The 23,349-nt window shown below is 33.4% G+C and overlaps 2 protein-coding genes across 9 annotated transcripts; both read left to right on the top strand.

The window, feature by feature from the left end:
• The first annotated feature begins 356 nt into the window (after positions 1–356).
• On the top strand, positions 357–7,680 carry LOC112020841 (probable caffeoyl-CoA O-methyltransferase At4g26220). Of its 5 annotated transcripts, XM_065781547.1 has the most exons (11): positions 357–442; positions 654–734; positions 910–1,273; positions 1,418–1,471; positions 2,768–2,851; positions 4,639–4,764; positions 5,957–6,024; positions 6,651–6,720; positions 6,843–6,908; positions 6,988–7,075; positions 7,156–7,680. In XM_065781547.1, the coding sequence occupies exons 3-11, from the start codon at positions 941–943 to the stop codon at positions 7,284–7,286; spliced, it is 1,020 nt and encodes a 339-aa protein (XP_065637619.1). In that variant the 5' UTR covers positions 357–442; positions 654–734; positions 910–940; the 3' UTR covers positions 7,287–7,680. The 5 variants fall into 5 exon arrangements, 4 of the variants coding, with proteins under 4 accessions (XP_065637619.1, XP_023909172.1, XP_023909171.1 ...); XM_024053404.2 differs by having other exon boundaries at positions 362–734; positions 6,988–7,050; XM_024053403.2 differs by having other exon boundaries at positions 362–734; positions 6,988–7,065.
• Positions 7,681–13,725: 6,045 nt separating this feature from the next.
• Positions 13,726–23,057, top strand: LOC112020839 (probable sugar phosphate/phosphate translocator At3g14410). Of its 4 annotated transcripts, none has more exons than XM_065781546.1 (8): positions 13,726–14,043; positions 16,583–16,690; positions 16,771–16,805; positions 20,495–20,607; positions 21,020–21,281; positions 21,390–21,658; positions 22,237–22,398; positions 22,716–23,057. In XM_065781546.1, exons 1-7 carry the CDS (start codon positions 13,942–13,944, stop codon positions 22,380–22,382), a joined length of 1,035 nt encoding a protein of 344 aa, XP_065637618.1. In that variant the 5' UTR covers positions 13,726–13,941; the 3' UTR covers positions 22,383–22,398; positions 22,716–23,057. The 4 variants fall into 4 exon arrangements, with proteins under 4 accessions (XP_065637618.1, XP_023909167.2, XP_023909168.2 ...); XM_024053399.2 differs by having other exon boundaries at positions 22,676–23,057; XM_024053400.2 differs by having other exon boundaries at positions 22,237–22,420.
• Positions 23,058–23,349: the final 292 nt, after the last annotated feature.

Below are 23,349 nucleotides of genomic sequence, written 5' to 3'. Positions count from 1 at the left end.
GCAATACCATTGCCACAATTACTCTTTTTTTTTTTGACACTCACTCATTATTGCACTTCTTACACTCACACATTCGGGCATGTATAGGAAAATTGGGCAGATGAATTTCGGCAATATTGTTGCCGAAATTCAAGGTTTACTGTTGTCGAAATTAGGATTTTCTCTTTCCTCCTTTTTGTCATTCTCTCTCCTACTTTTTGTTGAATTTCGGCAACACTGTTAGCAAAATTTAGTCTCTCTCCTCATTTTCCTAAATAACTTGAAACAGTACTTATAACGTAAATATGTTTTAAATTTACCAATATTTAGCCAAAAACTCCGGTTTATTGCTTTAAATATTTTTTTTACATGCTTTCCGGATATGGTGGGCGGTGGGCCTAAGGAAGGTGAGGTGGCAACTGGCAAGTCGTCACGAGAGGGTGTGTCATGTGTGAAATTTTAAGTAAGTCCAGTGTCCATAGACTTCAATTGAAACCGATATCTTTGCATTGTGGTCGCTTACCAAATACCAACTATTCCTGCCATCTTCATAGTTTAGTTTTTGAGCTCTCTCGTCTTCGCTTTGTAATATATAAACAAACAGCTTCTTCTTCTTCATTTGTACTATTAGTAAAATTTCCCTGTTTGAACGCTCTTTTTCTTCATTATCCTAGTGCCGCTAAGGTGTTTGTATAATTTCCTAAGAGGAAAAGAAGACTGAAGCAATAAACTGCAGAAAGCCCAGTTCTTCACAGGTATTCTATCCAAAAACCCATTAACAACCCATCACTTAATTTTTGTTGCTAAAGTATTGTGAAAATTTCATTGACATAGTATTTCTCTATAATTAACTTAGGTGTAATTTAAGTTTATCAAAGTTTTATTTAATGCAAACTATTGACTCTGACCATTTCTTTTTTCTGTTGTTAGCTTGCTATCCTGCCTTGTCTTTGGTACATTAATGGCAACCTGCAGCAGCTTGACTCTTCATCATCGTTGTTGGTCTAGATTAGACTTACCATGGAGACCTCCAAGACTAATGCTAAACTTCAATTCAGTGTCTGCAACTACTACTGTTGCTACTTCTTCTTTGGCAGGCAAAGCCCCCTTTGAGAGGTGCAGTAGTGGCCGCATTGGCATAAGGATGTGCAGCAGGAAGTCGAAATGGATCATAAAACGTTGCTCCACCAATCCATTTGTTGTTGTCGATGATGAAAAATATGGAAATAAGCAGGTTGTTAGTGTTACTCCAAGTCTTTATGAATACATCCTTGGCAATGTTCGAGAGCCAGAGGTAGTGAACTTATTTCCTATTTTTTCGAATAAAATTTATACTAAGAGATAGTGTATTATATATTTTAACTATATAGATAACCATTTATTGATTAGTTATTTGATGTTTACCTTTTGTGATTTTGAATGAGGTTTTATTTTTCAGATTCTAAGGCAACTTCGAGAAGAGACTGCCTCTTTGCATGGTAGTCAGATGCAGGTATTTATTATCTCTTCCTTCCTCCGTATGTTTTATTTGTACATTGTCCGCATGTAGAAGTTTCTGGCTTTTCTTATTGCTCCATTTTTGAATTTCATTGGCGTGGGCAGCAGCCTGATTTTGTGTTCATTAACTTCCTGTCAACTGCTCCATTTTCGGCACAGAAGGCACATGTGTGTGTGTGTGTGTGTGTGTGTGTGTGTGTGCATGTGTGCTTATGCTTCTTGTGTGTATTATATGTGTTGTGTATGTCCAAGTGATTCTTTCAAAGATTATTACTTTTAATAACTTGCGCTACTATTTTTTTGATATTTCAAGATCTTCCTTCAAGTTTCTTTTCCTTTTTGTGTGTGTGCGCATGTGAAAGTTTCTTAAACACATTTTTATGTTAATGGTTTAACATTCATAATTGGCTTAATGCCTATTCAAAAAAAGAAAAAATCACAATTGGGTTAATAATGGCCCACGCACAGTCTTCTTGATCAAGATCAAAAAAAGTCAACGGTTCTCCAACCGTTATAATTTGACAGGAAATTGTTAGTCTCCATTTGTTATAGAACAAGTGTATTTCCAAAAACTTGTCTGATCTGATAATACTCAATATGAAGATCGTTGGTCGAGAGTACCTTATCCTAATGCCTCAATAATGTGCCTCTGTTACGGGATGTGATGAATGTTGAACTACTGCACATGTATTGTAGAATGTGATGTACCTTCTCTAGTTTGGTGTGATTTATGTTGTGTTTCATCATTATCTCAATGGCTGATTATTATTTACAAATATCTTGTTCAAGGAAACTTAAATGATAAATTAATAGTTGCCCCAAAAGTCTGAGCTGATAGGAAATTGTGAATTTAATCATTTAACCAATATCCTAACACTTCCCCTCATGTGTGGGCCCAAACTCCCCCTTAATAATTGGGGCCGAATACATGGGATTTTTAACATTTCAAATGGGAGTTAAAGCAAAGATGGGGTTTGAACACAGGATGGCCTGCTTTGTACCATGATAAATACCAATTGTTCCAAAAGCTGAAGCTAATAGGAAATTGTGAATTTAATCATTTAACCAATATTTTAATAATAGTGATTCACCATAAATACACACACATGCATAGACATACCATTTATACATGTAAAATAAATATTTATATATATGGATTAGATCTTTAAGGCATCAAGTTCATAGCAAAAACTAATTTTTATCAGTCTAATGTTGTATGGAATGTCTGAAGTCATGGTTTTCATTCCTTAATGTGTACATGAAAGTTGACAGTGTATTGTACTCTTAATAGGTGTCTCCTGATCAGGCACAGCTACTTGCAATGCTTGTGCAGATTCTTATGGCAGAGCGGTGTATTGAAGTTGGTGTTTACACTGTATGTATTTTTCACTGAAATTTAACTTATATATATATAAAGAGCTAAAAAAAGCTTATAAAAAAAATTAACTGCTTTAGTTGAACAGACAACTTGTTGTTTTTATTCTGATTATGAAAGTTTTTGTTGCCATATCTCATCCTCATCTTGTGAAAAAGTAAGCACCATAAGACCAGGGCCTTTGATTTCTAATTTCTCTCGCCCACTTTGTTACTTGTACCTATCAAGGTACTCCAGTGTCAAGTAATGAAATGAAATATCTGCACTTTATTCACTCAAGAATTTGAAACAGAGTTGCATATGCTGACATGCCGCATATGTGTGGTAAAATAGAAGGTTAAAATTATTCCCTATTCTTAGCCAAAACCTCAATTAGCATGTATATTCATATCACACATTAAAGCCCTTCTTTAACCGAGAAATTAGAGGAAAAGTAAGGAGCTCTTTTAATGAGCAAAGATGATCAGGGGCTTTTGCACTTAATACTTAAGTTACTTCTTCAATTTGACCTCTGCGTAACTTTATTGCAATGTTACACTATGCTATTCTCCAGTAACTACTTAACATATTCAAACTAACACTATGATAGCAAGTTGATTTGATGATATGAATTGGTTCTACGTTTATCGAGTGATGAAAATGAGTGTATTAGAAAAAGAAGAGAATTTATGTGGGATGAGACCCAAAGGTTGTATTTGGCCTACCTAAATGGACCTATGATGGCAAGGGAGGGGAATCAAATTGCCCTTGCTGCCCATCTCCGGGGCATGAGCAATGAAATGGTTAACTCCCTATGGCAAGTGCAGACAAATTGGTAAAGGATGAGACAAGCAAAAGACCTAAATTTCAAAGGAAACTTTCAGCTAGGAATTTTCACAAACACTTTTTACACAACAATTTCATAAAGTAATTTTCAAGATCAAGGTCACAATTCAAAGTGCCTACCCATAAAATCCATTCTAAAAAAAAATTATGACATCACATGGGTCTCGGTGCACAAAACTCCTACTTTTGTGGGTCTAGGAGAGTTAATAGTAGGCAATCTTACTCCCAATTTTTTTTAGAGAGGCTGACTTATGTCGCTTTTGGTGGAAGGCAGTCAAGGCACTTGCCATCACACGCCCAACCTCCATGACATTGAAAAAAAAAAAAGGCAAGACATCATCTTCTTGCAGTAAAACACCAAAATAGTTCAAAATTTATCTTACCTAACGGATGGCTTGTTGAGAATGTGTTGGGTAGCCTCTTGGAGGAGGAGGCCATACTGGTTTACTGTGAGAGGGGCCAAATATCTCCTTGCCTTGCTATTACTTATGTCAATGGGACTAATTAGGGCCTTGAGAAGAATTTTGCTTTTATAACTAATTCTCATGATTTACAGTGCAGTTGGTTAAAAATCAAAACATAAATATTTCTTAATTTACACCTTGGCTGGTTAAATCAAAATAAAATTTTCTTGATTTACACCTCGGTTAGGTAAAAATGTAAGCAACATTCTTTTGATTTACACCTAAAGTGGTTAAACGTCTAAACACAAATTCTCTTGGTTTACACGTTAATCATAGTAATGACAAATTTAAATAAATCTGGATTCAATAATCAAATCAGGTTCAAGTGATTTGACAATTTTATTGTATTCTGGCTTTGAATTTCACGTTCTCTTTCTTGTTCTACTATGGGGTTCAACTCTTACCATGCAGTAAAAAGTTTATTTTATTGTGAATTTAATGAAGTAGCAACTTATCATCTTCTTAGGATTATATATATATTTCTTTTAATTTATTCAGGGATACTCATCATTGGCTGTTGCATTAGTCCTACCAGAATCAGGTCGTTTGGTTGCCTGCGAAAGAGATGCTAAGGCTCTTGAGGTTGCAAAGAAGTATTATGAACGAGCTGGTGTTTTGCACAAGGTAGTATTTTTATCTCTTTTATGTTTGCTAGTATTAGCATCTGTAAGTGCTTGGTTCTCGCAATTATAAGGACTTAGCTTATTTAGTTTGTCTCAAAAGTTTATACATCTGCTACCTTGTGCTAATGGATGCCTACTAAACCCACATCATATACACTGCAAAAGCTCATAATACTTCTTAAGAAGTAATACATTTTTGTAATGATCATTGGACTAGCAATGGAACTTTCAAGGATAAATGCCCTGAGTTGTACAAGTTTGCTAGAGAAGAGATGCCCTTGTAGCAATGGAGTGGGTTAATGGTGAGTTGCATTCGAATCCAATTTTATTAGAGAAGCTCAAGATTAGGTGGATGAAATTTTGGAATATTTTTAAGATGACCTCTATACAGTTCAAAATTGACCAGGCAGGAACTGGTACATTGGTGTGGCCCTCAGCACTCAAGCATGGATTTCACGTCAGAAGTTATTATGGAATGCTAATATTAGGGGTTGCAAGAGGTACCCCCGTTCCATGGGGAGCATTTCAAAAGTTAGAGCTCCACCTAGAGTTGCTTTCTTCACATGAACTGAAGCACTAAGGTAAATATTGACAACGGATAATTGGATAAAAAGTGAAGTTATAATTGTGGATTGGTGCTGTATGTATAAATTAAATGGGGAGTCCGTGGATCATCTTCTTCTTCATTGTATTATTGCTAAGGAGTTGTGGGACTTATCGTTATGTCTATTTGGTGTTACTTGGCTAATGCCCAATTCAATAATTGCTATGTTGGCTTCTTGGAAGGGGAAGTTAGGCAATCATAGGAGTGGGAAACTTTGGACGACAGCTCTTTCATGCCTCATGTGTTGTCTTTGGAAAGAGTGGAATCTTTGTACTTTTGAGGGAAAGAAGTTACCCTTAACACATCTCAAGTTTCTTTTTCTCAAGATGTTATACAACTGGACTTTCAATTCCCATAATTTCTCCATGACTACTTCATGGACTTTTTAGATGACTTATTTTCAGAAGTTTAAGTTTTTCTCCCTTTGTTTCATTTGCTGTTCTTGTGTGTGCACTCCGTGTACTAGGATAGTTCCTCATTGTTTTGCCTCTTAGATTTGTGGACTGATATGTATCCCATGTTTCTCTCATTAATATTTCTTATACTCCTGCTTCTTTTAATGACTTCTGAAACAATTGGTTTGCATCAGGTGGATGTAAAATATGGACTTGCCGCTGATGTCCTAAAATCACTGATTCTGAATGGTGAAGCTTGCAGGTAGATGTAGTAGCAGTGCACAATTATACATTTTTCACAAACAGCTTTTTGTTAATGTTTATTTTGATTATAGGGGTTCTAGTTCAAACGAATAGTTCACATTATTTGGACTCAATCCTTAGCACAAATTGCTGAATTGTGAACATGTAACACATGTAGAAGAGTTGAGAAATGAGAACTACTATTCCTTTTTTTTTTTTTTTTCTTTTTATTATAGGGGTTCTAGTTCAAACGAATAATTCACATTATTTGGACTCAATCCTTAGCACAAATTACTGTATTGTGAACATGTAACACATGTAGAAGAGTTGAGAAATGAGAACTACTATTCTTTTTCTTTTTCTTTTTTCTTGATTCTCAAAAAAAAAAAAAAAAAAAAGAATAGTAGTTCTCATTTCTCAACTCTTCTACATGTGTTACATGTTCACAATGCAGCAATTTGTGCTAGGGATTGAGTCCAAATAATGTGAACATTTTCATCCTTGCATTTGAAGTGCTACTACCTTATTGCTTTGCGCCCTAAAATGAACTTTTCCTCGTGTGCAGAAGTTTCTGACTTTTTCCCCAATTTATGAGGGACAAAAATAATAAATCAACATTTACACCTATTTCCTTTTTTTAATCAGCTATGATTTTGCGTTTGTTGATGCGGAGAAGAGGAAGAATCAAGAGTACTTTGAATTGCTACTTCAACTGGTAAGAGTAAATATCATGTTCAATTAATCTGTTCTAAATCCATTTTCCTGTTCCTTTTGATTGTTTGAACAAATTTGCCCATTCATTATCCTGCAAGCAGTTGGTGAAGATTTAGTTTGCAGGTGAAGGTTGGGGGTCTCATCGTGATTGATAATGTCCTTTGGCATGGAAAAGTTTGTGACCCAATGGTAAATCAATGACTTTATTTTTATGTTTTGTCCATTTGCAATGAAATTGATTCTTTTTTTTTTAATATATCTTGAGAAGGTAAATGACGTGAAGACTGTTAGCATTAGAAATTTCAACAAACGTCTGCTGGAGGACAAACGCGTAAGCATCAGTATGGTAGGGGATGGTAATTTTTGCCTATGTTTTGACAAATTCTGCGAGACTCTTCTGAATTGATCTATAACCTTAAACATTTTGGAGCTTTAGGTACCTATTGGAGATGGCATGACAATATGTCGAAAGAGATGACCTCGTACCAAAGCATAAGTCCTGTGCAAGTGAGATTTTGTTGTCAAATTTTCAGAAAGTATCCATATTCATCGGTTTCTGTGGGATAGTTGAGGCTCGGGATGTTTCTGCATAGCTCTTGGAGGCCACCTCGGTGCTGGTGGGGTTGGAGGCTACCTGGCTCTTGGAGGCTATGATTTGCAGATTAAGCTGATTTTTGCCAAGGGCATATTCTTTATTATTTCTTCTTGTAGCTATAACTAGTACTTAGGCTTGAGCTTTGATTTATTTATTCAGCCTTGATTGTATAAGTTGGGTGCCCTAGTCTCTCTTAGTGTGAGAGAACATCATTAGAAGACCAGACAACCTAATTTCCCCCAATTTTGTGGTTGTGTAACAATTGTAGGGGTATAGCAAGGTAGGGTTTAAGGGACCCAACTGCTTGTAAAAGTCTTGAGACCTAAGTTGGCATAATTTTACAGGATTGAAGATATACTTTGTGCATGACTGGCAATCCTCAAGTTTGAATATGATATTAAAATGATATGATCTCTTAATATAAATTATGTTCCTGCTGATCGAGTAAATTAGTAATAGATTCTGATGCAACCATCATTTAGATAGCTTCATGATTAATCATGTAATGTCTTCAATTCGTGAGTTGTGGATTATATGCTGGTTTTCCCAAATAGCAAACTATTTGATGCTTATATACATTTGTGGAAGCTTTTCGATTTTAATAGGTTTAATGGGTTTAAACTTCAAATTACATATCCTATGAATTAGGTAATAAATATCTACAAATCATAGAGATTGATTCAAGAGTTTATATCTGTGTGTGTGTGTGTGTGTGTGTGTGTGTGTGTGTGTTGGGGGCGGGGGGGGGTTGTGGTGTGGTGTGGTGTGGTTTTGCGGGGGGAGGTGTTAAGCATCTTACGATATTCATTTATAATAGGTATTATATTGAAGCATATGTTCAATCTAAAATTTCCCAACCTAAATTTGGAAAACTTTTTTGGCCTGTCCGATCTTACTTAACTGTCCACATCTCCATAACTTCAATTTTTGGAAACAATTAGACTGATTTTGTGGATTATGTGATTTATTTGTACGATTAATAATTTTCATAATGACCACTGAAGCAAGAGGGGATTAGTCAGTGGGGGGAAAATTGATTACAATTTAGAGTGTAGTTGTGAAAATTTAAAATTAGTTTTGTAAAGAGTTGTAAGGGAATTGCCTAATGAATTCATTAAATTAGTCTGCTGAATGAGTATTAACTATTAATGGAGATTATTCTTGAGGCTTTTTCCCTCCATCTCATGAGAAATTCAGAAGAGGTCTCGATGGACTTTTTGCTTGATGGTCTGCAAAATCCTCAGTGTGATACTTTTTTTTGTGATACCTACCAAAATGTTAGATAGGAGAAGGCATGATGAGTTTGCTCTCGGTCTAGCCCCTTCAACTTTACCAAGCTAATTAATGTATTTCTTCAAATTTTTGTTTTGGATCTATGCTTCCATCAAATTTGTTTGCATTGGCTATTGAAAATTTGGGGGGATTTTGAAATGTAAGTGAGACATCCTATTTAGTTATTTGCATTTTTCTATAAATCTTGTGATTTAACTTTATTTATTAATACATATGTACAAATATTTTTCAATAGACTTCCTTTTGTATTGCACAGGTTAACAATTAGTAATTAGGTGCTGACAAATAGGGTAACTGCTTATCTAAAATTCAGACACGTGCACAGTTTAATCTTTAAAAAAATCGTACGATGCATTGTTTGGAGAGGCATCCTATCATAGCCTGATGGTCTCTGAGTATAAATACAACACATAACTGCTTAAATGGGTAAATTACATTCAAAAGGCTTGCCCGTGTACGGAGAAAGAGAGAGAACGACAGAAAGAGGCAGAGTTCGTAATGCCCCAAGAGAAAAAGAGAAATATCCAAGGCCAGCGATTGTTCGTTCCCTGGCTAGACTTAGACCATCATAACAGCAAGCACAGAAAGAAACTGTTAGGCCATATATCAACCACTCAAATCGCCGGAACCGGCACCAGTAAATTTTTTTTTTTTTCCATTCTTTAGATCTGGGTATGAAATTTTACTTTTAATTGAGTGTTTTTTGTTGTATACATAAAAGTAGAGACCTTATGTTGAAGAGTATGAGGTTGTGCCATGTGGCACATTTCTTAAAGTTCTTTTTATATAGGCTTTTACTTCAAAGATTTTGCATTTATATCAAATTATTAGTTCATTGAATTAGCTAATGGAGTAAATGTATATACTAATTATCTATAGTTGTGCATTAATTATTTAAATTAAATGAATTTATATGATTATTTTTATAAAATCTATTTAAGAAATAATTTTTAGTTGGGATAATAATAATAATAGATTTACAATATGACATTCTTCCTCAAGTTTAGTTGTTTTGTCAACAATTGACACAAAAAATATATATAAAAAAAAAAATTATATACTTGTGAATTCACTAAAATTAATCTTAACCGTTTAAATTTCCTAACGTGTCTATTTAAGAAATAATTGTTAGTTGGAATAATAATATTAGATTTACAATATGATATTCTTCCTCATGTTTAGTTGTTTTGACAAAAATTGACACAATAATTAAATATATATATATATATTTGTGAATTCAATAAAAATTAATCTTAACCCTTTAAATTTCATAATTCCTTTCAGTGATATGTAATATATATTGTGAGGGTAAAAACCCAACATTGTGTATTGGGCCTAGGGCCCTATTTTAAGGCTAAGGTGTGTCTGAAGAGAAGAAAATGATTGAGAAGGATTCCATGTGAGAGAGATATGCTTGGAAATAATCGAGGAGTATAATCCGAAGGAAGCATCAGTAGTCCAAAGAATGTATTCTCCTCGGATACAAAGAGTCTCGACCAAGCAAATACCTGGGAGGTTCGAATGATTTTCTTAACGATTCCAATGATAAGGATAAACTTTGGGCATGTAAGGAGATGATAAGAACGGAGAAATATCTAAAAGAAAAGCTGCTACAACCGCATTAAATGCACTGCAGCAAATTTTCTGGTCGCATTAATGTGGAGAAGACCTCTGAATAGTGCAATCTCAACTACCGCCACTCATGAAGAACCGACGAAGATATCTGATGGGACGTATGATCAAGTGAACATTTAGATGAAGACAAGTGGACGATGAAGATAGTCTAAAAGAAAACTATATGAATGTAAGAGACCTCTTACAGAAGGGAGGAGGAAAAAACAAAAGAAAAAAGAAAGATCTATTCTAGCTCTGAGAGTAATACATACAAAAGTTTGTCTCTTCAGACATGAATTGATTTAAGTTTCAAGTCTGTTTTGACACTGATTCATCTGTAAAACCTTAGTTGAACGTTGTTTAATTCACAATCAGTCCAGCTCTTTCGCCCACTCTCTACAAATTCATTGTTTTGGGCTCATTAGACTCGTGCTCCAAATTTTTTGAGTTTGGGCTACAACTCTTGACCCTACATATATATATATATATGTATGTATGTATGTATGTATGTATGTATGTATGTGAAACTAACATTGTAGTATTTATTCTATGTAATTAGAAAGATAACTAATAGAATGAATATGTTTATTTTGTTATATTAATTATTTTAATCATAATGAAATTTTAATATCATTTTTCTAAGATTTATATGAGAAACAATTGATTTTTTTTTATGTGAGGAATAATTGATTTGAAATATGGTATTCTTACAAAAAATTTAGTTGTCTTTGCAACAATTGAAACAATGTCCAACAAAAAGGGAAAAATAAATAAATAACTTTACTAACACAAAATCTAGAATGTAAAAAAAATAATTGAAGAATATTTGCATTTTTTGTAGGCATGAAACATGTGTATCTATATGAGCCACTATATCATGCAATTTTCAATTTAAAAACACACACACACACACACACACATATATATATATATATAATATGGTCAAATCACTACTATTCTTAATTTCTTTCTATTTTGTTTATAAAATAACTAAAGATTATCTTCTTTTACAAGGAAAATTATTGAAATTTTTTTTACACGTTGATAGTTGAGGGTGAGGGATCTGAATTTGAATGTCTCTATTGGAAATTAAGGTGTCAACCAGTTAAACTAAATCTTATTGAAATATTGGAGAAAACTAATAATGAGTTGCACCGCACATTGTGCGGGAACTCAACTAATTAAAATAATTGGAGATCTTTTAAGTCTAGTTCAACTGTCAAAACATGTAACACTAAAAGCAAATTTATTTATTTTGTCTAGACAATTTATTTATTTATTTATTTTATTTCAAGTGTAAATAAGAGGATTTGATTACATATTTAAATCCTACAATCGGAGTAAAGGTCACTTTTGTTTTTTTGAGGGGAATAAATGTCACTAGACCATATGACCATTAGCATATCCATATCATTAAAAAACCAAACGGGACAAAAATCTATATATGAGTATCATAATAATTACATATACAAAATTCTTGGTGAGATTTTATGAGAGCTTATTAAAATCCTTGATAATGAACCGGTTTTCTTTCATGTATTATACTAAGAAAATTATATAATATTATTAATGGCACGAATTTTTATGCATAAGGGTGATAATTCATCATGTCAACTCATAAGTATTAGACTATACAAGTTGACATTGACTATGTTTATTAAATGGGTTAGGATTCTTTAATCCTAACACGACTTGTTTATTAAATGGATCAGTCATATCAACCTATTTATCAAATTTTATCAAAAAAACAAATTTTAGTATCAATTCAATTGATCTGAATTATGAAAAACCAAACAAATAGATTTTTTTATTTAAAAAAAAAATATAAAAATTCAAAACTAATAGTGTAATTGCAATTACAAATAATCATTCAAAATTAAAGTATATCTCAATGTCATAAATAATTAATTACAATATGTCAAACAAAATAAACCACAATAATTAATATCAGATCCCAGTAATTAATTTAAGGAAAATAAATAAAGGTAAAAGTAAAATTAAAAGACAACGATGATGACGCAATGGTGGCAGAGAGTTTAAATATGAAAGTAAAGGATGGATGCAACTAGGGCTTCGAGTGATAGAGAGAAGTGAATGATGAGGGCGACAAAGGCTTGGCACCACAGTGACAAAATGGTGACGATGGCTTAGAAAATAAGGTGAGATGAGGTGAGATTGAGGTATGAGAATGAGAGGCGGCCATAGGGCTTGGGAGAATGCAACCTGGAAAGAAAATAAGTTTATATCCCTACGGTTTTTAATGGTATATTGGTAAAATAATATTTAGTTAAACAGGTTAGATAGGTTCCGTGAGTTAGACACAAACACAACATGTTTATTGAATGAGTCAGTTGTGTTAACCCAAATATAATACAAACTCGTTAAGTTTCAATCTATAACCTGCTAATTTTGTGTCATGTTGTGTTGTGGGTTGTGTTGGATTTTGCCACTCTTAACAATGTGAGAGAAGAGAGTATATACTTACTATAGGGAAAAGTTAATGGATGTTCTAAAAGTATTGGTTTATGAAATATTTTTTTAAACTTTTTTTGAAAAAGAAAAAAAAAAACTGATTTTTTGATAGCTTTTTATATCTCAAAAAAAGTGATATCAAAACCTTCTTAAAATAATCTATTAGCAAATACCTGAACACCACTAAAACCTTTATTGTGTTCCCAGAATATACCATTTGCTTGAAATTTTTAATGGATACACTTGCCAAATAAAATCCAAATGGATACCCTTTAAATTTTACACCTCTTTAAAATGTTTTAATAGCTACATTGACCAAATTAATTCCTAATGGATACCCTTTAAATTTGACATATCTTAAAAATTATGATAATGGATAAGCTATCATCCATAAATGGTAAGGAATTTATGAATTTTGTCCTGAAGTTATAATTATAATTATTATTGTTATTACTGTATTTTTTTTTCAAGTTATTTTGATAACATAAATAATATTATGTTAACAACATTTTTTTTATAAAAAAATTTCATAATTTTTTTTTTAAAGAAAATTTTCATAATTGTTAAGGTATGAAGTTATTATTACTTATTAGCTCTCACCTTTATCTTAAGTAATACCACTTTATTGTCTATCATTTACATTATTAAAAAAAATTATTACAGCTATAAATATATAGAGTTATTAAAAAGAAACTTCAACCCTTCAATCCCTTTAAAAAAAAATTGTTTAAAGGCAGAAACCAAACCAAAACTCGTGAGTTCTAATTAGTTTAATTAATAAATTTTTTGATAATTAAATAATAAATTTGTAGTTTAATATTTACTAATATCAAAAATTGATTGATACCTTATTCTGATAATAAAAAGTTATCTTCCGGAGTTGGTATTGGTTGAAACACTTATTAAAAGAAAAAAAAAGAAAAGCCCAACCAAAACTTTTTTTTTTTTTTTTTGAGAAACTCCCAACCAAAACTTGACGTTTGTTTTGTGGTACCATTTCAATTAGTACTTTTCTTTGGTTGCTTCAAACCTCTCATTTCCACACTCCTCCATGCTCCCCCATTTGCTGACTTCCGCGCCCTTCACTCACGTTACAGCACAGAACCAACTCTAGTTTTTTCAACCCCAAAAAAATATAAGTCTACTTAGCTCATAAATAATATATAAAAAAATACATTAGTATAATAGAAATACCTCCACAAAAGAGTTTGAGATTTCAATAGGATATTTTTTTTTTCTCTCTCTGCAATGGCGGATCGGTTTAGAGCATTTTGCAAAGACGAGATTTTAACCTACGCTTATCTTCTTCTCTACATCGCTCTCTCCAGCGGCCAGATTTTCTTCAACAAGGTACTACTCTTACTTCTTGTTTTTTGCGTAATTGCGCTTTTGATTATTAACCAAGTTTTTGTCACTGAAAAAGGAACTGCAATTTTGTTTTTGTGTTTTTGGATTTGGTGACATTAATTAGAGAGAAAGAAAAGGAATTATGGTTACAAAATTTTATGCTTATTCACTATTGGATTGGAATGAAGGTGTTTAGTTCAGCGTTGTGATTTATGTGTTTTTGTGTGGATTATTGAATTTATAGATAAATATGTTGGTGAATTGAGTGCATTTCTTGTGTTCCATAATGATACCACTCTTATATAATACAACTTTTTTTTTTTATTTTTAAAGTGCTCTTTACTAGTTTTGCGTAATCGAATTTTGATTATTAACCTAGTTTTAGTCACTGAAGGAACTGCAATTTTGTTTGTGTTTTTGAATTGGATGAGGTTAATAGAAAGAAATGGAAATGCTTACACAATTTATGTTTATTCCCTATTGGACTGAATTAAGGTGTTCAGCTCAGTGTTGTGTAAATTTTTGAATTGATAGATAAAGATGTTGAGGAATTGAGAGCATTTCTTGCGTTCCATAATGATACCACTTTTATATAATCCGTGTTTGAAGTCTTTGTTGTTTTAGAATTTAGACAATATAAGAGACTTTTGGATCCTTATTTCTTAGCTCTTCAATGGGGCTTGTGAAATGTGAAGTGGGTTTTGAACATATTTATTACACAGAGATTTTACTGGGGTTGCTCTACATGGCTGAAATATAATTATATTGAAATTGTGAAATGCAGTGAGTTTGTTATCTAAGGAAATAAAGTTCCCTTATCCTCTTGAATTTGAATCTACTTCGCATGGCCTTCTCATAAGTCTTATGTTTTATGCGTTGCGTAAATTATTGAATTGATGGATAAAGATTTTGATGAATTGAGAGCATTTCTTGTCTTTTATAATGATGACACTCTTATTGAAACCTTTATTGTTTTCGAATTGAGACAATAAGAGACCTTTGGATCCTTATTTCTTAGCTTCAAAGGGTCTTGTGATTGAAAAGAAAGGAAAAAGCCCTAGAATGGAGCACAAGATATAGATAGAGATGGAAAGGAGCTATAGATGTTTGATTTTGGGTGTGTATTAGTAGTTAGATTACTAATTTCTAAAGATTCCGGTTTTCTTTCATGTCTGAAAATTTTTACACCACTAATGGCTTTGGTTTTTCAAAATTGATTTCAATAGATTTTTTTTTTTTTTTTTTGGATAGGTAAGAAAAATTATATTAAAAAACTACAGTATGAATGAAAAGCACAAAGTAGTAGATAAGTACGCAGAGGAAAGAAAAAACAGGAAACAGAAAACTAATTATAGAAAAGAAGAGAGCTAATGAACAATGGGATGGAGTCGCAATAGGTGAGTCCCCAAGCCCGAGAACAATCAAACCAATAACCACTAAAAGAAGCAACTATTCATCAGAATTGTCCACATCCTCAAACATGTGGCGATTACGTTCCTTCCAGGCTCCAAATCCACCACAATAAACACAAAGGTGCTAAATTCCAAATATCTGACAAGTGTTTCCCCAGCCAATTCCTCCATCCTAACATACGATTGAACAACATTCTTGGTAAGACCCAAGAAACCCCAAAAGATCGAAAGATGAAACAATATAACTGTTGAGCCTTCTCACAATGGATTAACAAATGGTCCACAATCTCCCCACAATATCGACAGCAAACCCCTTATTCTTTATATTATCCCCATTGAGTGTCTTATTCTAAGCTGCAGTCCAAACAAAATAGGAAACTAGGAGCCTTTGCTCCCCAAATACCTTTCCAAGGAAAAGTGATAAAGAAGGAGCTTTGTAGAACATTATAATACGAGTGAATGTCAAAATTCCCATTGTTCTTCAAAGTCCACCTCAATCGATCATCATTTTCATTTAAAGGGATAATATTCGCCAGAAAAAGCAAAAAATCATCCGTAGAACTCACCTCCCAATCATTTACATCCCAGATGAACGTCACAACCCATGTCCTCCTTTCCCCTTCCCTCGGCCTGGTCAAGGATAAAGCAACAGAAGCCTCTTGATTATAATAGATTTTGGCCTTATATATTTAGAGCCTTGTCTATTTTGACAAGATGAGACACCCTTATCATGTGTTGTGTAGTATGAGAGGCTTGCCTTTTGGTCATGTAGCCTGGGTGGACGATTGTTAGTTGTACATGCATTATATGATACATTAATGCCAAGCAATAGGTGACTTTTAATATGTGTAGAAGTTATTAGTTTGTTTTATTATTAGAAAATGACATGGACAAATATATAATAAATCAACTTTAAGCATAAAAGAATGAACAGAAGCATGTGATAAATTTTCTTCTGAAGTATTCTGTTCCATTGCTATCTTTATGGTCATTACTGAGTGTGTGTGTGTGTGTGTGTGTTGGGATTTGTATTATTGTTACAGGATTATGGCTATTTAATATTGCACAAAGATTCTACTAGGGTTTCTCTACATGGCTGACATAAATTTTATTGAAATTGTGAAATGCAGTGGGTTTTGTCATCTAAGGAAATAAACTTCCCTTATCCTCTTGGATTGACTCTACTTCACATGGTCTTCTCATCAGTCTTATGTTTTATGCTCACCAAAGTTCTCAAGGTATTTAATTTACTACATATTATGAGAGACAGTCATATCCTTTTCTCTAATGTCTTTACCGTATTTTGTTCTTCTTACAGATTATGAAGGTTGAGGAAGGAATGACTGCAGACATGTAAGTAAAGAAATGGATACACTCCTATCTGATTTATTTAAATCTTCAAAGTTGATTTTTGTCAACTCATTAGAATCTTTAAAAAGTTGCAATGTTTGATGTGATTATTATAGATACGATGATAAGAATCACTAATTTGAGGCCTCTATTACTTAAATAGAATTTGTTTTTTTGGATAGGACCGATAGGTAATAAGACTTCTGTTAAAAGAAATGAACATCGTGTTCACGCACTCTGAACATGGAACAAATAGTTTAAGAACTAAAGCGAACATATTGTAGGAAATCAGAAATGGAAATGCATTGTGTAAATGAGCCCACTGAAACAAAGTTGCAAAACGAAGAGATTTTAAGAGATCTGAGGGTCTCTCATTTTCTTCTGGAAAAGAAACAAAGTCGAAGAATAGCCTCATAGGTTTAAATTGTGGCATGTGTTAGCACATTGTTAATATTTGTCTTAAGGGTCCAAGGCCTAAAGTTGATTGTCTTTGACTGATAGGATCTCATCATTACAATCATACGATATATAGTATAGCCTCATAGGTTTAAATTGTAGCATGGCTGTACAGGAACCATTCCATTTGGGAGCCCAAAATTAATTCTTTGGGCCTTATGTCAATTAAAAGGCCTGTGCCTGTTGAAAACCTTTGTGGTGTGGGTTGAAGTGTCCATGATAGTTGTTTGTGCCTTACTAGTTATTAATAAAAGCCTTAAAAATAATGTTCCATATGTTTCTCTTGTATACCTCCCGTGTACTAAGGTTGCACCCTTCTGCCACTTTTTGTATATTATATTACCTATCAGAAAAAATAAATAGTTATATAAGTATGATTATGACTTACTTTTTCTGAGAATATGATTGTGACTTACTTAATCTAAAGGCTAAGAGTAGTTTTTATAAGGACTTCTTGTATACAAAGCAAAAGACTTGTAACTCTCTCTTTAATTAAAGTCATGCCTATTTAATTGAGTTTTGCAGCCTGCTTTGTTTAATGTTTGGTAGTGTATAAACTCCTCCTCTGTTTCTCCTATTCCTTCTATCTTTAGTTCCAGCATTTTTGTTGTTCTTTAAATGCTACAACCAGACCCCAGATTCTACCACTTTTACATATTTCACCAAGCCTAACCTCCTCCGCCATTAAAAAAAGTTCCTGTCAACCCAAAACCTCCAAATTCAGCTCCTGTTGCTGTTCAAATAGCTATTCCCAAGCCTGCTGACAACAACCGAACAAGTTAGAAAAAGAAAAGCAGTTATAGCAGCAGCTATCCAATCGTATAGTGTTTAGGAAGCACGGACGCAAACACGGTTACGAATACGATATGGCGACACAAGCAATTTCTTAAAAACTATAGCATAAAATGGCCAGTATGACATAGGTATGTCACCCTAAATGAAGTGTCCACCACCCATCTTGTCATGACTCACTGTATTCCAATTAGGCATAAAATCACATTCCAAAGTTCCTTAACACTTGAGAATGGAGGAGTAACTGATGCATGGAATCACCAATCCATCAGAATGAGGCATCTCTTCCTCAGATTATCCATTGTTAGGATTTTACCTAATGTTGCCATCTAAGAAGAGAATGCTACTCTCAAAGGGGCCTCAGTCTTCCATATGCTCTTCCAAGGGAAAGAAGTTCCATTATTAATATGTTTTAACCTCAAATGTACGATCTCTGGAAGGAATCCAATATAATTTGTCCTCCCCTTAACTTTACTAGAGTAGAGAAGATTAAGGAAGAAGATACAACTTTGAGGTCACAATCCTGCACAGTCCTCATGAACCTTAATGTCCCATTGCAAGTGACCGTTAAATAAGTTCATATGATCTGCCTCCAGATACTCCTTATGACGAGCTTTATGGAACAATTCCGGAAAATTCACCTGCAAAGGTTGCTCATTATAAAAAAAAAAATAATAATAAAAGACCTAGTGTAATCAATTTCAAATTAAACAATTGAACAATTAAATAATTATTTCAATTTAAACAATCTAACAATCAAATAAGTACAATCCAATATAAATTTTAGGGTTTAAATAATTTGTTAGTTACCTCCACAATTTTTTCTTCTTCCTTCTTTTCCCTTTACTTTCTTCTCTTTCTAATTTCTCTCTCTCTCTCTCTCTCATACACACACACACTCTTGTTCAATTAGATTGACAAATTTTGGTGATTGACTATTTGATATATGGTACAGTGTGAGGAAGGAGAAAAGTTGGGTGATAAGTTTTATCTTTTGGGATCATTTTATGGGGGAAAAAAAAAATCTAAGTTTGTTTAGTTTTAGGAATTGGGACTCTGCATCTAAAAAATGCATATTTAATAATTCTTTTTATATTTTAGTATACGTATATGTTTTTAAAATTACAGTAGGATCTTATCTTACCAAAAGGTTCTCATAATTGACCTACAAATTTTTTTCAGTAGGTGCAGTTGTAAAAAATCTCCAAATCTCATTAATGTTTGAGTGGTGCAAGTATATGTGGCTTTGCCGCTGCCACACCGCGACAACTTCTCAATCCTTGTAGTGACACTAACAAGAATAGGAAATAAATTGGCAAATTGGGATATACCTTTGACAAAAAGCCTTGATTTGAGATATTAGAAGAACATTAATTATGATAATAAATTAAAATTGTCTTACTCTTCACAAAATTGTATAAGTTGGCTATATAATTATTTATAAAGTTTATTGTTCAAGTTTCGAAGTATAAGTAGATGTTGGGGAACATAGAGCACAATTTTGTTAAGTTAAGCTAATTTTTAAAGGGAAATATATATCTTGAGAAATGAAAAGATTAATTTGGTGTGAAGTTGACTATATATGAAACAATATCATATGTTAGATTATTTGTTTTTTTAATAATTAACATAATTTGGAATCTTGTTGTATAAGACATATATGATCTATAAATTTTATATATTGGTTCTTATTTGTTTGACTTAAATTTTTTTGTTTTATTTGGTGTGGCCCCTTGAGTAATTTTTTTGGCTTAGCCCATCCTTGCTAGGAAGGTATTAAAAATCAAGTGTACTGGGTTAAAAATGGACTCTAGGTTGAAGTGGATTGTAAAGGACAAAGAGCCCAACTTAAAGGGGTTTTATATTGGGGGAACAAAATTAGTGAGAAAGATGCAGCAACATACATAGGTCTTCAAAATGCTAGAGAATATAGAAATGAAGGAGTTGTAGCATTCTAGTTGAGTCACATAAGAGGCTTTGATTTCTCCACTGTTAATAATTGAGTTTTCACATAAGAGAAGCAGTGGTAGCATAGCAACTGGGTTTTGTTCAAGTGATGCAGCTGAGTTATATATATTTCCACTGTATGTTATTTTCCTTAATTTGCATATCAGCATATACCTAATGGAACTTCACTCCATAAGCTTAACCTACTTCACAAATAACTAGTAATACACGTTATCTAATGTATTTAGCCAAATGTTCTGCAATCTAAGAATGTAATCATTTTGGTATTAGAAATAACCCTAATGTACCCAGGGGACCTCCTTGAAATATACTCTTGAGTCACCTTGTCCATATTATTAAAATGAAAATGTTTATAAAACATTTCAGTGTGCCACTTTCATTCTCCTTGTTACTTAAATTTTGCAGAAATTTCTTCCCTGCCTGGATACTTGTTCAGTAATTTTCCACATAAGTCTAACAAAGTTCCAATTTTTCAGATATGCAACATCAGTTGTGCCAATTGGTGCAATGTTTGCAATGACTCTTTGGCTGGGAAACACTGCCTACCTGTATATTTCAGTTGCGTTTGCACAAATGTTAAAGGCAATTAGTAAGTCCTTAATAATTCTGTATCCCATTTCAGCTATATATCTAAAGCCTGTAGAGAAATTCTATGGGTCTCTAGAACTGCAAAGTCTATTTCATTGGCTTAATTTGCTTAAAGTATAGTAAGCCGGGTAAAGTATACTTGTACCTAGAAAAAGTGGGCCTTTAAACACCAACCCCCACCCCCCCACCCCCCCAATCCCCCCCCCCCCCCCCCCCCCCCAAAAAAAAAAAACAAAAAAAGAAGAAGAAGAAGAAAAAAAAGGACAAAAAACAATGAAACAAACAAGTCTTAGTAATGGCTTATATGTGCTGACTAGTAAGATGGTTGGTTAGCAAGTCCTAGGTCTTCTATATATATTACTATTTATCATGATTACAAATTATAATGTCTATCTCTTAAATGACTTTTTCAGTGCCGGTGGCTGTTTTTGTGCTTGGAGTAGCTGCAGGACTCGAGATAATGAGCTGCAGAATGCTGTTAATCATGTCAGTTATAAGTTTTGGTGTTCTGGTGGCTTCTTATGGAGAAATAGATATAAACTGGGTTGGAGTTGTTTATCAAATGGGTGGTGTTGTTGGAGAAGCTTTAAGACTTATTTTCATGGAGATCTTTGTTAAGCGGAAGGGTCTCAAACTGAACCCCATATCCGTTATGTATTATGTTAGTCCTTGCAGGTATACTGATTCTGTTATCTTGTATCCATCATCTTTTTGAAATAATTTCTTTCTAATTCCTAAAGGGAAGATTTATGCCTGTCTGAACAAAATATTAATTATCTGTAGTGCTCTTTGCCTATTAATTCCGTGGATCTTTCTGGAGAAGCCAAAGATGGAAGCACATGGATCTTGGAACTTTCCACCCTTTGTGCTTTTACTCAACTGTCTCTGTACTTTTGCCCTCAATTTATCAGTTTTCCTTGTAATTACGCATACAAGTGCATTAACCATTCGTGTTGCTGGAGTTGTTAAGGATTGGGTGGTTGTCTTGCTATCTGCTCTTCTGTTTGCGGATACAAAGCTGACAGTAATAAATCTGTTTGGTTATGGCATTGGTCAGTATCTCATCATATTCACTTTTTTCGACTTTTTCTTGGAACCTAGATGTTTTCTGTAGCTCATGGTTAGTTTGAGTTGAATGTCTTAAACATAAAAACTTGCTCATCTATTAGCTAATTTGCATAAATGTTAGGCCAACTCGAGGGCGAATTCTGCAAACTGCACTTTGCCATTAATACCCTTATAACCCCACTCCCCTTTTTCCTTTTTCTCTTTGGTTATTTACTTTTTATTTATGTTTTTTAATTCTGGGTCACTCTGCTATTCTTAAAGTGTACCCTAAATGCCATTTTTATGTTCTCATAAATTTCCCTTATAGTTGCTTTCTCTAGATATTCTTGTCCTCCTCTCCCCTCCCTCCCCACCACCCAAATTAGACTTAACAGTTTGAATTCACCCAGGAGTATGATGTTAATCCACTCAGATAGCAGATCCTTGTTTGGATTTTTTTTTTCTTTTAAATGTATTGGTCTCTGTTCTCTATAGTTGAGCACATATTTGGGTGAAGAAATTTCTAGCAAACTATGGGTGGATACAATATTTAATACTAATATCATCATTATTTCTGATGCAGCTATTGCGGGTGTGGCAGCATATAATAATCACAAGTTGAAAAAAGAAGCTTCGCGAGCCAGCGTCGATGATTCCCAAGCCAACATCAATGAATCCGAACTGGCTGAATCTGAACCATTGGTTGCATCCTCAGCTTCCAACAAGTAGAAATATAGTAACAACAGTGAGTCAAGTTCCTTTCTAAGGTGTGTCCTTTTATATTTTTGCAAAAGATGTGCTCCATAGTTGTTGATTCTAATCAGAAATTAGGGTCAATTCTTTTTCTTGTTTCCAATAATCCAATCCCCATCCCCACCACCACCATTTATAAGATTATGTCTGACTAATAGCATATGTTGCTCATTTCACATTGTGAATGGGACACATGCATAATTTGGAATTTGTTTGATGAAGAAATCAGTGTAAAAGATTTTCCATCTTTTTTTTATTGACTGTTGCAGCTGCTCCAACATTGGGTATTTTTTGTGATGTACGGAGCAGAATTTCCAATGATGTGAAAAGATGTGGAATCTGACAATTGTACCATCGGAGAAAGAGGCATTTAATGGAGGGTCAAAATTGAGGTACGTCTAATCAGAGACATTGATGATCATTGTGTAGACAATACCTGGAATTTAAGCCCATTATTTGTTTGTAATGCAATTGCAAAAATGTAAGTATGCTAGTCTTCAATAGTAAAAATAATGCTCTTTTTTTGTACTAAATCGTGTTAGTGTCAATATCAAGGCCCAAGAATGTACTATAATTTTGGATTGCTACGCCTAAGGAATATAAATTGGATCCCATAAAGGCATATAATTGCACCAGGTACAATGCACCTCATTTGTCTCACAAAAATTTTTCGTATTTGACTTTTTCAACTTTTACTTTTTACTTCTCATAAAGTTTTTCATAACTTTTTTTTAATCAATAATTAAGATTGAAAATTGCTGTTTGCAACTATCAATCTCATCTATTAAAAGTAATTACATTAGGTGCAATACCTACGTATTGCACCTATCTTAATCCGTTACACATGCAATTTATTGGCATAGTGTCACTAGTGCAATAACCTGTAGAATATTGTATGGGGATCAAATATGTGGTGGCCTACCGGCCAGAACTTAAAGGCTTG

The sequence above is a fragment of the Quercus suber genome, unplaced genomic scaffold (assembly GCF_002906115.3).
Source record: "Quercus suber isolate HL8 unplaced genomic scaffold, Cork oak 2.0 scaffold_270, whole genome shotgun sequence".
Lineage (NCBI taxonomy): Eukaryota > Viridiplantae > Streptophyta > Magnoliopsida > Fagales > Fagaceae > Quercus > Quercus suber.
This window is presented reverse-complemented; position numbering and strand designations above follow the sequence as displayed.